Source organism: Myiozetetes cayanensis, unplaced genomic scaffold, assembly GCF_022539395.1.
Source record: "Myiozetetes cayanensis isolate MyiCay16 unplaced genomic scaffold, myiCay2020 scf1, whole genome shotgun sequence".
Lineage (NCBI taxonomy): Eukaryota > Metazoa > Chordata > Aves > Passeriformes > Tyrannidae > Myiozetetes > Myiozetetes cayanensis.
The window spans coordinates 101,941,420-101,958,986 of record NW_026086604.1 but is presented as its reverse complement, the minus strand read 5'-3'; the positions used below and the strand labels follow the sequence as shown (position 1 = coordinate 101,958,986).

The 17,567-nt window shown below is 39.3% G+C and overlaps 1 protein-coding gene across 42 annotated transcripts in view; it reads left to right on the top strand.

Annotated features, from left to right (window-relative positions):
• CLASP2 (cytoplasmic linker associated protein 2) overlaps positions 1-17,567 on the top strand; it is a 143,953-nt gene that overhangs the window by 38,203 nt on the left and 88,183 nt on the right. For 8 of the 42 annotated variants that reach the window (XM_050331757.1, XM_050331746.1, XM_050331721.1 and 5 more), the window contains exon 1: positions 16,965-17,177. The exons of 31 other annotated variants lie outside the window; for them this stretch is intronic. In XM_050331757.1, the coding sequence (XP_050187714.1) occupies positions 17,144-17,177 (34 nt within the window). In that variant the 5' untranslated portion in view covers positions 16,965-17,143. Of the gene's footprint in view, positions 1-2,830; positions 2,953-16,963; positions 17,178-17,567 lie in introns of those variants that run through there. 3 more of the 42 variants (XM_050331673.1, XM_050331666.1, XM_050331701.1) reach the window with 3 other exon arrangements.

Below are 17,567 nucleotides of genomic sequence, written 5' to 3'. Positions count from 1 at the left end.
ATTGAACTGGCTTTAATATAATTAAACCCCCTAGTGAGCCTTCTTACCAGCAAAAGGAAAGGCTTTTTGCCCCATGGAGTTAACTCTCCCAAGTTAGTTGACTATACTTATGGGGGTTCTCTTCAGCATGTGGTGATGGATAGGGAAGGGCTTGCTAATAGAGCCATGGAAAATGTCATCTTCTTCATAGTCCTGAGTGACACTGCTGTGGTAGTAAATGTTTGGTGTGTTGACCTACTTTCTGAGAATCCAGAGATGTGACTTAGGATTTTCTTATCGAATAATACTCATGTCAGTTCTGCAGTCTTTTTATTCAGCAGGTACTTAGGATGGAGGAAAAGAATAAAAAAAAAGAATAAAAACTCAAAACTCGCAGCTTTAAACAATCTGAATACAAAAATGTTTTCTGCAGTATTTTAATAATCAAAACAAATACATATTTAAAAATATGTTTGTACTTGATTTAACACTTGAGAGTTCTAGAAACATCGTGTTGTTTGTTACGCTTTGGTATGTGGGAGAAATACCTGGAGGAGAGGAAAAGCTATCCTACCTGCATTCTTATGCACACTAGTAGATTTAATATCTTGTTATCCTCGTGAGTGTGCTAGAGGGGAATCTAGCGTGAACACTCCCTTTAGTCTTGTGTTACCCTCTTCCTTTATTGAATCTGATCCCTGAAGGAACTGTAAAGAGGAGGAGGGGAAAAAGTTAACATTAGAGTATGACATCCTCTTGGAGGGTAGATGAGGTGGAAAGCACATTTAAACAAGTATGGGTGGAATAATTGGGGCAGGGTGTAATAAGGAGCTTTTAAAGCCAACAGATGAAAAGGCACCATGTCTAACATGGGAACTGAGAAGGAGTCAACCTTTAATACAGCCTTAAATAATATCCCACTGCTAGCTTGCCTCTCCAACTGACCTTTGTTTTATTTTTTTTAATAATTATCTTCTGCCCATCTTCCTTTACCCTCAGATGCGGATAGTAAAACCAGTGATCGTTTCTTTAATGTGAATTATGTGAATGAATGAGCTGCTATGTAAATCTTGGTATTTGTTTACATTCATAATGATGTTGCATATTAAAGGAGCCATATCAGGATGTTTGCCTGTTAAGCAATATCTTACGCGTGCTGCTAGTTTTGTCCTTTCACTCCATCAGAAATACATGTAGCCCTCCAAACTGGAGAAGGTTCTTTAAAGCACCTCCCCGTTTTTCAGCAAATGAATGCTCATTTCTATGGAAACAGAACTGGCAGCCAATCTCAGTGTTGCAAAAGCACTTGTTTCTGCTGCCTGAGATTTGTAAATACTGTTTTCTCTGAGAGAATTTAAACAGATTCCTATATCAGGTAGTTAATTTTTGAGAGAGGGAATTAAAAGAAAGTAAGGAAATGAATAATATTGAACTCTCTGCCGTCTTCAGTAGATAGAATGATTTGAGCTGAACATAAACTGTACATCCCCATTCAACCTTGGCAGTTTTTCCATTTTAATGTTTAATGGCTCATGGGGCTGGCTTTACAAACATAAAATGTGACAGGTACGATCCAATACAGATTACGTCTCACAGCGTAAGGGAGCTGTGTCATGGGTGGTAAAGATGCAGTTGAGATAAATGTTCTCCTAAAACAAAAAGGGGGCAAATGAAAATCCATAGCACAAGTGTGTATCTGTTTTTCCACATTACGCTATTGTTTTTTATTTCCCTTTGCTGTTTTCTATTTGGAAATATAGTTACTATGGAGACAATGACGACATACTCTAATGGAGCTCACCAGTGTGGCACAACATGAATATATATCATTTGGGAATACTGTGATAGCTGCCATGATTATTTTATAGGGTTTTGAGCTGCATGTATTTCTTTTGCTCACTCAATGCAAGTGGTCAATATGTAGCCACAGTTTTCAATTTCAGCTGCTATTTTTCGTGGTTTATCATTTTAAATAGGAAAATTTACTGACTGATGAAGCGTTTAAGCCCATTTGGAAGTAAAGGGCCTCATCAGGCTGATGCTCCCACTGTTTAAAGAATTTGCATGAGTTTTTGGATTATTACTATGGGGAACAATGCCCGGCCCCTGTAAATGGATGGTTCTCATGCATTGTAACTCCATATGCTACAACCTCTCTGAATTTTAAACTTTTCCATGGCCAAGACAAAGTAAATTGGTACTAGTTGCCATTCCTTTTTTTTTTTTTTTTTTTTAATCACTTTACTGGATGGCGCTCTTTCTACCTTCACTGTGTCCCTTAAGAACATTTATTCGGGAACAAACCGTAATCAGAAGCCCAGGTTTTGGGTAGGGTTTCATTTTAATTCCCATAGTGCTGCAAAACATTCCCCGAGCGTGTGATGTCCCCACGCCTTTTGGAAGTTGTTTCTCTTCAGAGTTTCCGAGGGGGTGTCCAAAAAAAAAAAAAAAAAAAAAAAGCCTTCTGAAAACTCACAGGAAACCAGACTGCACCTTTCCTCAACGAAACTCCTCTCTGCTTCCTGTGGCTTTACTGTTTTATTTTGCGTTACGTTATGTTTTGGATCGATCTCTCGATCGATCTCTGACCGTCTTAACCAGGGCTGCTGCTTCTCCTGCTTCCTTTGCCGGTGCGCGGCGGGGGGAGGGTTAAAGCCTCACGCCGTCGGGGGTGGGCTGTCACCCCGTGGCAGGGGTCGCGGCGGGGCCGGTGCCATCCCCGGGCCGGGCGGGGGATCCCGGCGGGCCCCTGCCGGCGGGGGCGGGCCGAGGGCGGTGTCAGCGCCCGGTGGGCAGGGCCGGCCGCGGAGGCTTCCCGCGGAAGGCGGGACTGCTATTTTGAAGCGGAGCGGCGGCTGCGGCGGCAGGGATCCGTCCGGCAGGGATCCATCCGACCGGGATCCGGGCAGGCAGCCGGGACCCGTCGCGCCCGCCCTCCCGCGGCACCGCCGGGCATGATGGCTGTGGGGGACGGTGAGTGCGGGGCGCCGCTGCCCCTTCGGCGGCGCGGCGGGTTCTCTGCAGCCCTCTGGAGGCGCGGGGGGTGGCCGGGGAGGTTGGAATGGCAGGTTGGCATCTCGCACCCCGCCGGGGTTGTCTTCCGCCCGAGCCGGGCGCTCGGGGATGGATGGTGCGCGCAGCAGCCGGAGGGTACCGCGGGCACCCAGCGTGGCAGCTCCAGCCTTTTCTGAAATTTTAACCGTGCTTGGGTTTCTGGGATGGCCCCTGATCTCAATTATTTACCACGCTGGCGGGTTCCGCTGTGCATTTTTATGTTGGCGTTGTGTTTACCCTTCTTGCCTCAGTGTTACTTGTGTTATAGCTACCTCTGCAAGATAGGGCTGAGATTACTGTACACCGCTTAGTACACAAGCTTGTGTTAAGCTGCCCTGTTTTGTGAAGAAATTCATAGTATTTCAGCGTGGCCGTAAAAGAAGAGCCTTGCTGCTAGGGCTGGGGATGTATATTTAATAAAGACAAGGAATCTTACTACGTTTCCTCCACTGCACAGTGTATTGTTACACAAACCAATGGAAAGTAGGTCAGTAAAGCAATTCAGACTATATTGTTGTGTTTTCGTTAAAAACTAGACATATGTTTTACCTTTGTCACACCTCCTGGGTTTGCGTGACAACCAGCTTCTTTGAGCTTAATACCTTGATGACTTTCTATACATGCGTTGTTATTTTCAGAGAAACTTAGGCATTCACTGGACTTGCAGCAAGTTTAGGGATGTAGTAGGACAGCTGTGCTTTTACAAATAATTATATGTATATATATATATATACACACACACATACGTATATAGTTTTAAATAATGAGGATGGTCTTACAAAGATCACGGATTAAGGTTAAATCTTTTATCTGAATTGGCAGAAAGATCAGTTGTGAGAGTCTTGAGAGAGACCCTTTCTTAAGGTGTCCTAAAGTGTTTGTTTTTCACTTAGTTCTTTCATATGTTGGAGACTGAAAGAGATAATGAGCATGACTACAACAGTGAAATTACAGCTGGGCTGTACAGTCTAAATAAAATTCGGGCAGTTCTCTGATGTTTATATTTTTGTCTGTCATTTGCAAGGTGCAAGGGAAGTCATGGTCTTTGTAGAAAGTCATGGTCTTTGTAGAACTGAATATATAGTAAGCGCCCTCTTGTTGTGATTTTTTTTCCTTTTTTTTCTGGAAATGTTTTTCTCTGTCTTTTTTTTTGCTTCCTGTGAAGCAACACAGTTCTCCATGGTGTCAACATGGATTGTGGTAACTTGTACATTAAGGTTGCAGGTAGTAGCATGTTGAGAAATAACTGCATTCCCTAGGCAAAGCCATAGGATTTTTGTGGTTCTGTAATGGTTGAGGTTTATAAAGTGAGGGTGGTTGTTTAGTTCTCTTCTGTATAATTTAATTCGTCATTAACAAAGGCACTAAGAACAAAGTACTGTTCAGGCAGTCAGCTGACATTCTGTGTAGGAGCTTTGAGCAATAATGCCAGATACAATTAACAGTGTGTAGGATGATTATGTAGCTGTTGGTCTCTCTTAAAACTACTGCTTACCACATTTACAAGGAATTCAGTCTTCTGATGTTGTGTTACGAAACTGCTAGGGAAAACAAAACCTTCGTTACTATTAGGAAAACTTTCTGATCTTTTTTTCTAATTTAATTAAGTTTTGCTGCCATTCTGTGCATCCTTCTAATACATGCAACATAATGTTTTAAGGTTAGTGATTCTGCAGCCTTTGAGAAATGTCATTTCTTGACAAAATGTCACTTTGTTGTGGCCAGTATGTATGTTTAACTTTATTTGTAAGACTAGGCTGAAGGCATTGTGCAGATACTTCAGAGAACAGATTTTTTTACTTGTCTTATTTCGTTTGCTCATTTCATCAGTTTAGATGTGTTAAAAAATTGCAGAGTATGTTTGGACAAGTGATATAGAGGTGGTAATTTCAACATTTTATCTTGAATGCAAGATACTGGCTCATTGGAACCTTCTGGATTTTTTTCAGTTTTCTTGAGCACAAGCAGAAATGTAAATAAAACATGGTGCTTAACAGTTGAATCTTAATCTGATTTCTCAAGTGAAGATTAAAGGGAAGAGACAGATTTTCTGTTTGCCCCCATCTTAACTGTCTCAAGCCCTCCAAGCTTTTGTTGGAAGAATGTAGAGGGGAAAAAAATAATACTGTGCTTGTGGCCCAGCAAACAAATGGACCGTAACTTCTACTGTACTGAATGCGTGCCAGTGGGAAAGCATGCGCTGTCTCAGTCTTAAAGGCATTTCACATACTTGTGTGACTGTGTGTCTGTGTTTGACCTGCAAGTTGTGTTCTGAGGCTGCTGAGAAAAACCAGCCAGGAACTACTCCTCGCTCTGGTTTCCTTGTTCCTTGGAGAGGATAATGCATTTCTGCCATGATCCGCTGGTAACCAGATTAGGCTGTTTAGGAGGTGGCTGACAGAATTGCAGGGCGGCACATTGCATTGTGCCTTCTCTTCAGGGCTGGTAATTCAGCAGCTTCCAACAGCGTTTCCTCACCTTGTTGTCAGGCTGTGCTGTTAGTCTGTTATTTCATAGGTAAGGGACTGCCTTGATCCCAGCTGAACAAGGTTATTAGGATAAGGACAAAATCATCTGCCTAAAACTGCGAACGGCCTCGTAGGGAAGATTAGACATAGGTTTTCTTAAGATGTACTAAACATATTGCAGTACCAGACATAAGGTATTTGAGGGCTATCTAAAAGCATATAATCAGCTTTGTAAGAGGACATATTTGGTGCACACATTTGTTGCACTAGTAAATACTAAGTATGCTATTTTCTATTATATAATAAGCACATCTTTATTTATTAGTGTATTTTTATGTAAATAGCATACAGTGTAATGACGTTTCATGACGTTAAGCACTTGTCAGATTTCATATGATAAAACATATGTGACTGGTTTATGAATAGAAATTATCCTTCTATCTTAGTACATATGCATATCAAATTATGGGTTTTGTCTTCTTTCAAAGTGCTTCATTAATGTATGTATGGTCCTAGGGCACGAGAACAATTACCTTTCATTCCCTGATGTTCTTCTGAGGGAAGGCTGTCTTCCTGAGTCTTTAATCTGATTAGTAGTTTCTGTGAAGTGTGGGTGCTGTACAGCTTTAATATTTTACTTTTGACTGAAAAGGAGATTGGATATATATTAAGTGTACAGAGGCTACAGTGATGTTTGAGACATTAGCTTGATTTAAAGTGTATATATGTAATTGTAGTATTTATGGATTTCTGAGGCGTATTTCTGATTTTTTCCTTTCCTTTTGGTAGGAGGCTTTTTAATCCAACAGGGTCCTGTGAGTGATGATAATAAAGCAATTGCTACACTGGCCTAGAAGTTGGTCGGGCTGTAGCTCTGGTGCTTTGTACCATTTGGAGCTGTCTCCTGGGGGTGGGAATATAGATGGCATCAGAAGTTTTTCTGGGGGATAGAAATGCATCACTTGTTCCTCTTTCCTGTTCTTATTTGGGCCTGTGTTTTTTCAGTGTGCTGACTGTGCCTGCACTGGCTCCTTTTCCTGTGATTGCTCCCCACCACTCCTCTTCCGTTATTAGCAGTTGTTGGGCACATTGGTTCAGGAAACGTCTTTGCTCACTGTGCCTGGGAGAGGGAGGACAGATACCGTGAGCTGGAATTCGATTGCTGTTCTGAACCAAACCAGTGCAAAGCTTCTTTTCACAGTAAGGTCATATGCTACTCCCAGTGATTAACATGGATTCTGACGAGTGTTTTGTCTATAAAGTGCACGCACCGTTGCTAATAGCAGTGAAAGAACAGTGGGACAGCGGAACAACTGAGTGGGAGAGGGAGGGAATGTGTAAACAAGCCAAAGGCTATATGAAAAGACACAGTTCCTACTCAGAGGGTGGATGAATACAGCAAGGTTCAAGACTGATGTGAATAAAAAAGTAATTCAAGGAAGAAGTATGCAACTCAGAGCTTTTTTTTTTTTTTTAAACAAAAACAAAGCTGCAGACATGATAAAGCAGAGTTATTTTCTCAAAACAAGCTTAGATTCTACAGTAATAAGTGCACTTTATATATAAAGATATATTCTAGAGTAATAGATACAAGTAAACTTTGTCCTTCTGTTTCTAAGTTATATTTCTAAAGTGCTAAGGACCATTTTGCTGTTCAGTGGTGGGGAACTTGGTGGTGGTAGTGGTGGTTGTTTTCACTAAACATGAAATATGAGTCCACTAAAAAAATTTCCAGAGATGTTTAATCTGTTGTCCAAAAGTGTTGGTTGGTTGGAGTGCTGGAGTCTGTTTCCGTTAGTTTTTAAGAACAAGTTATGTAATTAAAAAATTCCTTTGGTGTTATCAGTTTGTATCTGCATGTCTTTGATTAATCCAGACTATTGCTAGTATTACATGGGTGTTTGGTTGGGATTTTTTTATCATTTGTATTTTTTAAAGGGTGTATTTTGAAAAAAGACATTAGAATTGCCAACAGCCACAGGATAAATTTAAAACCTACTAAGGTTTTTCTTTGATAGATGTTACAAGAATCTTCCACTTGACTAACTGGATATTTGCCTTGTGGGGTTTATTTTCGTCTTTGTTATCTATGAAATAGTATTTCATTATTGTTACATGTTATTTTTAATAAAGTCTTCCTGTAATAAATACTGATGAGCAAGTAAGCTATAATTGGATCATTTCAGGTGTCTGAAATGCCTTCAGAGGTAAAGGTTCTTTGACCTGAATAAGAAATTCCTTTCTGTATATTGTATTTATAAAAGTAACCTTAGTTATTAAAGAATTGTGGTTTAGGATTTGTGCGTTCTTTCCTTGCCCAGTTCCTTCATCAAAATATGCTTTTGCAGCTGCCTATCTATATCCCCAGGCACTTTAGATTTTCCAGACGGGATGTGAATTTTTTAGCTTCTGGGATGCTGGTGGATGAGAGGCTGGACATGAACTGAGAATGTGTACTCGCAGCCCAGAAACCCAGTTGTGTCCTGAGCCGGATCAAAAGCAGTGTGGCCAGCAGGTTGAGGGAGGCGATTCTGAGCCTCTACTCTGCTCTGGTGAGACCCTGCCTGGAGTATTGTGTCTAGCTCTGGGGTTATCAGCATAGGAAGGACCTGGACCTGTTGGAGCAAGTCCAGAGGAGGCCACAACGATGATCAGGGGTCTGGGGCACTTCTCCTGTGAAAGCAGGCTGATGGAGTCGGGATTGTTCAGTCTAGAGAAGAGGAGGCTCGAGGGAGACCTTGTAGCATCTTTCCAGTACTTAAAGAGGGCCTACATGAGAGCTGGAGAGAGACTTTTTACAAGGGTCTGTAGTGATAGGACAAGGAAAAATGGCTTTAAACTGAAAAGGAGTACATTTAGAGTAGATCTGAGGATGAAATTCTTTACTGTGAGGGTGGTGAGGCACTGGAACATGTTACCCAGAGGAGCTGTGGAAATGGTATTCCTGGAGGTGTTCATGGCCTGGTGGGATGGGACTCTGAGCAACCTGGTCTAGGCAAAGGTGGCCCTGCCTATGGTAGGGCAGTTGGAATTTCATGATCTTTAAGGTCCCTTCCAACCCAAACCATTCTGTGATTCTGTGGTAAAAGTCCAGTTTGCAGAGTGTTTGTCTTCTTAAAACCACCAGTTTTATCACCTGTAAGTGAAGTGGCAGCATTGAGAGTAAATTTGCCATATTTTCTTAAACTCCACTTCTGAATACATGAGGTAGTGATTAGGTTGGTTAGTGAGCTGAGAGTCCATTAACAACTTTTTATTCTGTGATGTGGTGTACAAGTTTTCATGTGCAGATATTAATATTAACTTTTAGTTCCTGAACTACATGGACCTAAAGTTCAGAAAAATAAATCTCTCTACATTTTATTTGCTGTGTATTCATATTAGACTTCCTTCTTCTAGAACCTCTGTTTTGTCACTTTGCCTTGCCATTTTATATTTTCAACATGCAAATTGAGTCGAATACGCAGAAGTTGGCCACACAAAAGCATAATGCAAACATTGCTACTAAAGTGATCTCTCTGATGACAGAATTAAATTTATCACTGTCAGCCTCTAGTAGTAAATCACAACTTAAGCTCACTGTTTGTAAACCTTCCTGTTAATACTATATGATATATGTCACATGGCCCTTCGTGATGACATATGCCTGCGATATATGTTAAAGATGAGGGAACATGGTACTTATATCTGCCTCTCTTACTCTTGCTGTGATATAATTGATAGTTTGAAAATTCAAATCATTAAAACCCAGGCATTTCTGTGTGACCGAATTAAGTACTGGAAATGTCATGAATGGATACATCTGACTGACTTAGGTGCAAATACTAATATGGTGGTCCTTTTTTCTCACTTTTCTCCACTTAAATACATCAGTAATGTAGTCATATCATCGCAATTTATGGATAGTGGTTTCTAAATGTAATTTGTTTTCGTGATAAATACATGGGTTTTAAAATAGGTCATTAGATTCGCTGGAGAAAGTGCTGGTGGTGTTGAGAGTAGATACTTGATGTACAAGCAAAGGGAATTTGTGAAGAAAGAGATAAAATGACTTCTGGAGCTGAGATGAAGACACTAATGAAACCAGGCCTACTGAGCAAAGACTGGCTGTTGGCTCACAGAATATTTTAAATGTGAATAGTGGAGTTTATACTTCAAGAAGATATTTGAAGTGGTAGCTTTTTTAGAAGGCAGCATAAGCAACAGAGTGAAGTGTTAGGCCACAAGTGAGGTCTGAATTCAGATGGACCGCAACAGTTCAATAAACCATCACTTTTGATAGGAATTATGAGTCTTTTGTGTGTGAAGTGGCTCACAAATTAACCAGGCATGAAGAAAAAATTCTCTTCAAGCCTTTTTTTTTTTTTCCCTTTTCTTTTGTTATCACTGTTTTAAGTGAACTGCCTACTTTCATTTTAATGAGTGTCTGGATAGGGAGACTCTCTAGGGGAGTACTCATTCATTTGCCAGAAATCCCGATTGCTTCAGAAGTTACTGCCCTTCTCAGCTTTAATTCTGACATTTTAATATGCAAAACATCTGTGTTGTTTGACATATTTTACTTTGTGCTAAAACAGAGAAGAATCCCATCAGTTTCTATGTTACACTACTGAATCAGCCTATAATGTGTTTAAATTGTCAGAAATGTTCAGTTTTAATTTCTTCTGTGAGGCATGTCTGTGTCCTTACTCTAGTTTTTCCTTTCCCCTGCCCAAAAGATACATGACTCGTTAACATTTCAGCACTGGACATAGTGCAGTGAGGCCCAAATAGCATGGCCTAAAGCAATAATATAGTACAGATGTTGAAGAACAGTAACAGTAAGTGTTTTATTTTAAATCTTGCTGTTTAGTCTTGAATCCTATTTTAGGTGTTGCCTTGTCATGAATTCTGGAGAACCTGCTTATCTTTTCCCTTTTTACTGATAAAATTGTTCTTTGGTTGCTAATAGGTTATAGACTATTAGGTGTTGATTCATAAGGCTATTGAACATGCCTGAGAAAAGGTGTAAGTAAAGTGAAATTGATGGTTTTTAAAATACAGCAATATTGACTGCATCTTCAGTTTTCAGTAGGTTGCTGTGAGTAGCATTTGGGACATGTATAACAAGGGAGAGTCCAATTGCAAGAGTTTAAAACTGACTAAATGATTTGTTCATTAATTTAAACAAATTTAACTGAACTACAAAAATAATTTTACAGATGCTGTAAAAGTAAAAAAATATGGCAAGATTTGCTGAAATGGTTTTAAACTTTAATAGGTAAAAATTCACAACTTACTTAGCTTTACAGGAGATATTCTAGAGCTAGAAATGGAAATGAAGCTTTACTTGGGAGCAAAATTAGCTCAGTTGCTTACTTTGGCTTATTGCAGCTTTATTTGAAACCAGTAGTTAAATCTTGTCTTTCATCCAAACAATAGTGAGATGAACTGTAAGACTAGCTTTACTTTGTGGTCAGGAAAATACTACTGGGATATGTTATATTTTTTCTGAATTAAATCTTTTCTGAACCTATTCCTTCATGAAACTGTGGAGCAAAATGGATAAATTATTAGTGTCATTAGAATAGGCCTGTGTTAAATGTGGATAATTATTGTGGCATGTGCCATTGCCACTCCTGAATATTTCTTTTCTAAAAGTCTCCATCAGATTTAGTGTCTATTTTCCAGTTTTCTCTTCCTCTTTTTTGCTCTATTGACTGAGAGTCATGTTTTTTTTAAAAAAAAAAAAGAGCAAACACACAAACCACAACCAGAAAACCCAAAAGCACATCTGGCATGAGCCTCTCTTTGTGCTGCAGCTGATCAATGGAATGTAGCAGAGCTGTGTTCTGCTCTGCTTGTTGGAAAGTTAGGGCAACTTTATCAGAATTTAAGATTGGATCAACAGCAAATTTTAACTGATAAATATTTACCTTATTCCTGTTACTGACTCTTGCTCCCCTTACTAAGGGAGCCTTTTTTATTCTTTTTGTTCCCTGGAACTGCCTGAAAAGAATAACATGTGAAGGAATATGTTTGGCTTTAGTACATTGGGAGATTTTTGAACAAAGTTTTGTTATTTAGCAACTGTTCTCTGGTATTTTTTTATCACCCCTATCCCCCGTGAGGTTACTGTGGTAAGAGTTTGAGATTTTGCTGATGAGCATCAGAATATATTGCACAGAACAAGAGAACCACTTGCCAGCAGTGAATCATTGGTGCAGTTGCCTCCTTCAGGAATGCAAAGAGAAACAGAGAGGTAACATGAGGTGAAGTTAAATACATCAGGAAGTGGCCTTGTGTTACTTCTGTGCCTACACTGTTGACTCCTAAAGACCCACGCTCCATCTTTGAGGGAAGTAGGTTTTTGTTTGTGAGTGAGAATTTCTCCTAATGGTTCAGTATCCCTCTGCCTGCTGTGGTATAGGGAGAATGCCCAGGAATGATACCTTTATGGTAGATCTAAAGCATCTTAGGTGTCATTCATCTGTCCAGCCATAGGTGTCTAGTGCCACTTGAGGTGCCTTGCAGTATTCTCAGTAGCCATGCGGAGCAAACAGGCATGACACGAGACTGGCAAGAGATCTGTGGCCTTCTGGAATGTCAGCTGGCCGCCAGACAGGATACCCCAGGACTGTCTAAACTGGTTTTAGATGACTGTGCTTAGGCAAATGAATCCTATCCTTTGTGTTAGGACAAACAGATTTGGACTGTATGGAATGCCTGATGTGTAAGGGATAAAGTGCTCACTAAATGATGTGGGGCATTGGCTTGAAGTATGGATTAGGAGGATCAGCTAACTTGATGCATGTGTAGTGCTTGCGGCTTCATTTTCATGCTTGACAGAAATTGTTGTAGGCCGTACCAGTTCATCTGGAATTGAGCTAATGATCCGGTCCCAGATGTTCCAAGTAATTGATGCAGTCTATGTTTGTAAGTCACTGAAGGGGGACTGGCAGTCGGTAGGCACAGAATGGGGGATGACTTGGAAAATCTAAGGAGTTTATCTACTCGCCATTGTTTTGCATGGGAAGGATTTTGTAGTTATCATCATAAACCATTTGTGGTGTGAAAGAGCAACTGTTGGTAGTTCAAAACTGCTTTGTATCTATTAGGAGTACTTGGAACCAAAAGGGATATAGGAAGGGCATGTTTTTAAGAAAACCCAGTTAAAAACTAGTTTTATTCAATGTGTCAATATTAAATATACTGTGTTCCCTGGTTTGACTATTGTCAATCTACACCAAAATGGTACAAGTTGGTATTTACAACTCCAGGGGTGTTAGATGCATAAGATGTTGCTGCTGATAACAGTATCAAGATTTGCCTTTATGGCCAACTTTAGTTCAGAGTTACTGCAGGGGATCCAGTTTTTCCCCCTCTCTGGTGTTACTTGGGGATCTGCTTTAAGGTCAGTTAACTTCTGATTTGCTGCTGCTGCGTAGCGCAGATAGAATATCAATCTTGTATTTGGAAAGCTGTGTCGGTGATACTGTGTTTCTTTCTTTTGTTACTGACTATGACTTACAAAATGTTAGATATTAAACATCACATTAATTCTATGAATCTTAAAACCGGCTAAGGTAGAGACTTGAGTTGCAGTAACAATAAATGTATTTTAATTTAATTTTCTTTAAAAAGAAGCTGTTTCTCCTCTGGATATGAAAAGCTCTGGATTTCTCTCTAGAATCTCCTCACTGGATACATCTGTAGTTACACTTTCTGCTCTATGGCCAAATCATAATAAATAGATTCTTTTGAAGTTTTTAATATTGGTAGTACTATAATGTTCTTTGAGTATAAAGTTTTATTGTAAATGTTTTGATCAAATCTTTTGATCTCTCCAAATACCTCGGAAAACAAACACAACATATTTGTGATCTGGCCCCCAAGAGTAATGCTACAAGGCACAAAGATAGCACATATATCTTGTGTATTTTTAGTTCAAATTGTGTTGTTTGTTTCCTAAGAATTTCAGTATTTAAACCTTTGTGATAGTTCAGAGTTTTGGACTTCCTGGATTTAATCATAGAATAACTTCGAATAAACCCCAAGTTATGAAAGTGTGGTACACTCTGGCTTCTGTTGTGCCCTGTAGGTTGGTTTGGTGAGTCTTTTGCTGGAAAAATTCCTTTGAGAACTCTTGAAATGTTTTGTAGGAGTTCACAGCAGTTCATTGATACCAATTCACTTGCTGCATTGTGCCTACAGCACACTGCTCTGTGGTACAGATCTCTGCCTTCCATTAGAAAAGTTCTAGTGCTCAGGCGCTGAATCTTGTGTTTGTAGTTTTCTGAAGGTATGAACAGTCTTTTTTTTTTTTTTTCCTTTCTTTCCTGAAGTTGTTCATCTGAAAGAGAACTCATACCAGAGTGAGAGCATCTGTTGCTCATCAGACTGCTTCAGCAGCTTTTGGCAGTACTAGATTCCAAGTTCGTCTTGATATGATGTGCTTACCTCCAAAACTCTTCTTACTCAGTATGATTTAAAATGAAAATACTGAGTACAAGAACAGTGTTGTGAGATTTAACTGAGCCTCAGTGTCTTTCATTTATTGTGTTTTTCCTTTAAGATGTTCCATGTGTTACTAGCAATTCATACAGCTTTTTATTTTTAGTACCTTGGAGCTTTGTTGTAAAATCCTGTTTGGATAGTGCTTTCTCAGCTGTCAGATGTATTTGCATATGTAAAATTTGATACTCTGAAAGTGTTAGGCCTTTAAAATTACCTGGAATGAAAATTATCTAGCCATTCTAGAGTGGAAAGAGTTCGCATCCTTCAGATAGCTTTGTTTTGAAATAGCAATTACACGTAGGCTTTTGTGACTTCTGTTGTAGAAATTTGTTTTGTTTGCAGACTGTGTAAGAGCAGCATTTAGAGTCACAGTTTGATACTGAAGGTGCAACCGTCATTGTGTTCTGCGTGTTGGCAGTCGGGAGCTCCATCCCTGCTCCTCTGGCCAACCAAAGGCACGTAGTAAACGCATTTGGCTCAGCTGGATTGAGCAGAACTGCACCTTGATTATACCCTGTGGAGCAACAGTTAAAACTCAAGCTGGGGCTCTCCGTGCTGAAGTACATGGAAATGCTTTTATGAGAGCTACAAACCAAGTGTATATCAGTGCAGATGAGTGAGAGCACATGGGAAACACATCGTACAGGAAGCAAATAAAACGCTTTGGTGTCATGAAGGGCTGTAAATACAGACTTCAGGTTACAGATCTTCACAAGCACTGTGAAGCGTATTTCTAGAAATGGAATGTCCCTGAAGTTCACTCGGGATTTTGATGTTAAATCCTAAAGTAACAAGAGTGTAAAGACCTAAAAAGGGTGGGGGAAACCTCTGGTTTCTTTAAAAGATGGTAGAAAATTTTCCTGCTTATGTTTATTTAGAAACAAACCCAAACCAAAAGAAACTCAATTGCATTATCACTTTGGCCTTAATAGAATTAAAACAGATAACTTTCAGCCATTAATTTTATGTGCTTATGGTTCTGTGCTATTATTTTGTAACACTTAAAAGTAACTGCACCACAATTTTTAATTTATTTTAACATAAACCTTGAAAAGTCCAGTTAAGAGCGCCCACCTATCACTGGTTAAGATCAGTTTGCTGTATCTCAAAAAAAAAAAAAAAGGGAATTTATTTTAAAAGCTAGGTTTCATGTGGCCTAAAAAACTTATGAAAGTATTTCATAGTGTAGGTTTTTAATTCAGTGTTAACATTTTAAATGTATGAAAAAACTATATTCTTTAACTAGGCAAAGTAATTTGACAGTATATTCCCAGGAACATTGCTTAATATATCATCCTCTAATGTACACAGCAGGTCAGTACCTGGAAATATTTGCCTTTGCATTTTCTCTGAAATTCTGTTTGCACATTTTGGGGTTGAGCAGTAACTTCTGCAATTCCCTATCTTTAGTACTCCTTCATAATGAATAGTTTGGTAAAAATAGAATTAATCTGAGCCATTGGTTCCCAGAGCACACTGTTGTTTGGGGTTGTTTAGATTTTTCTTCATTAGTGGGCAAATGCTTACTTTCTATTTCTGAGATTGTATTGCAAGTAACTTTGTTGTTTCTAAGGCTTGTTGTGCAATATTTGCTTATCAGTGCTGCATTGTAGAGCTGTTGGGTAGTAATATGAAAGTCTTGCCTGTTCATCAGATTTGAAAGTGCAGCAACAAAACCATTTTTATTTGAAAAAACGTGTTTTCCTTTTTAGTGGTTTTTCATGATTCCATACTTGTGTCAGTGTTGATCCGTTCACGCTGTTTAAAAATCTACAAGATATTTCTTAATGCTGATTTAAAATTACCTGTAATACTGCAAGTATCCTAGATGTTAACCATTGCTATTTATCCTTCTATTATGATGTTTAGCTCATTGCACTTGATGCAGCATTTGGATTAGTGGTTTTCCTTGCTCAAAAATCTTGATGTCTGGTTCTATTTAAGATACTGAGAGTAAAAGCATCAGGAATCAAAATGTATTCTGGCTCAGCCCGTATGCTGAGCGGGAGTGCTGTTTCCATGGCAACGCACAGGACACTGGGGGAAGGCTGATGCTTTTTCCCCGATTCGGGGAGTTTACAGATCCAAACACAATTATTCTTAGCATGATTCTCTTAAAAATCAGTGTTTTTAGGAGAGAAGGAAATAATGAAAATTGTTAATATACATCCATATGGTTCTTGTGGTGGCTTGCTCCTTTAATCACGGAGATCCGTTCGTGCTAACACAGCTTTTGGCAAATGCTAATAAAAAATGTACTAACTATAGCAGCAGTGATCTTGGACACCTTAAATGAAGGATGTTCCAGCATTCGATGGTGCTGCAAATGCTGCTGGACAAAACCTTGCTGTACCCTTTTGATGCAGGCTGCCTTCCTCTGGGAGGCTATATTGTTAAATATAGTTGACATTTCACTGGGAACAAGTTTGGAATAAGCAAAGGGTAAACTATGACCATTCCAGGGATGATAAAGCTTTGACATTAATTTTATTTTTCTTTTAGAAATGGCAGGTTATAGAGCAGGTAATATGCTAAATTGGTGTTTCATTACTGTAGTGCAGCTGTTTCTCAGCCTCGCCCATTTTATTTATTGTAGGAACCATAGACTGATACATTTTCTGTGCTCAATCTTATAGATAAATCCTTCTCCTCTGAGTGGGTAGAGAAAACGTTGCATTCTACTGTTGGAATATGTTGGGGGTTTTTTTTTAAGGCAAAATATTTTGTATTGAGACTACTTAGTCACTAGAGATGAATTTCTCTCTTGATTAAAAATACACAAACCTGAAATTATGGGAAAGAGGAGTGCAAACCCCAGAATATTGTCTGCCTGTCTGATTTTTTTAACAAGGGGTTGGAATAGTGGCAAATACTGTGTGGGAATGAATTTATTTGCATGGAGAATTTTCACCTTTTCCTCTGGCGTTGGCTCCCAGAAGATGATGTCACCTTGCAGCTCATTGGTTGTCAGCACCTAGTGCAGGGAAGGGAGAGAAAGATGCCGGCACAAATCTCAGTGGTGGATCTAGGGTGTTTGCGAGCAGTTTTTGATGGAATCTTTGATTAGTATTAAGAATTTACTGCATGTGGCCATGTGAGGTGCTGGGTCCGTCCTTGGGTGAGGGGATTGAAGAGCTATCAGAGGAATGAGGCGACTGATCTGCAAGAGGATCTGTGATTGTAAGTTGAAAAATCTGGGTGGAAGGAAAGAGACAGGGAGTGCTAGTTAGACACATTGTGGGAGGATGTGTAGCAGAAAATGCATGCATGAGTAAAAGAAGAAAAAGGACAAGCGTTTGTCTTTGGTAGACTGGAATGATAAAAATTATATTAATGGCTCTCCTTTTGGGAAAATATTAAGGAATGCTCAAAAATATTCAATCTGTGTGAAGATATTTTCCTTTTGTGGGAATGGATGTGTAGGATTCATTTTTATGCTCAGTTTTACTGTGGTTAATTATGAAGGAAAAATAATGTTTTATGAGAACTTAAAATGCAGAAAATGCTGTTTATTTCTCATTGTCATTTTATTCCTAGGTCAGAGACAGGACAAAGTGATAAATACTTGCT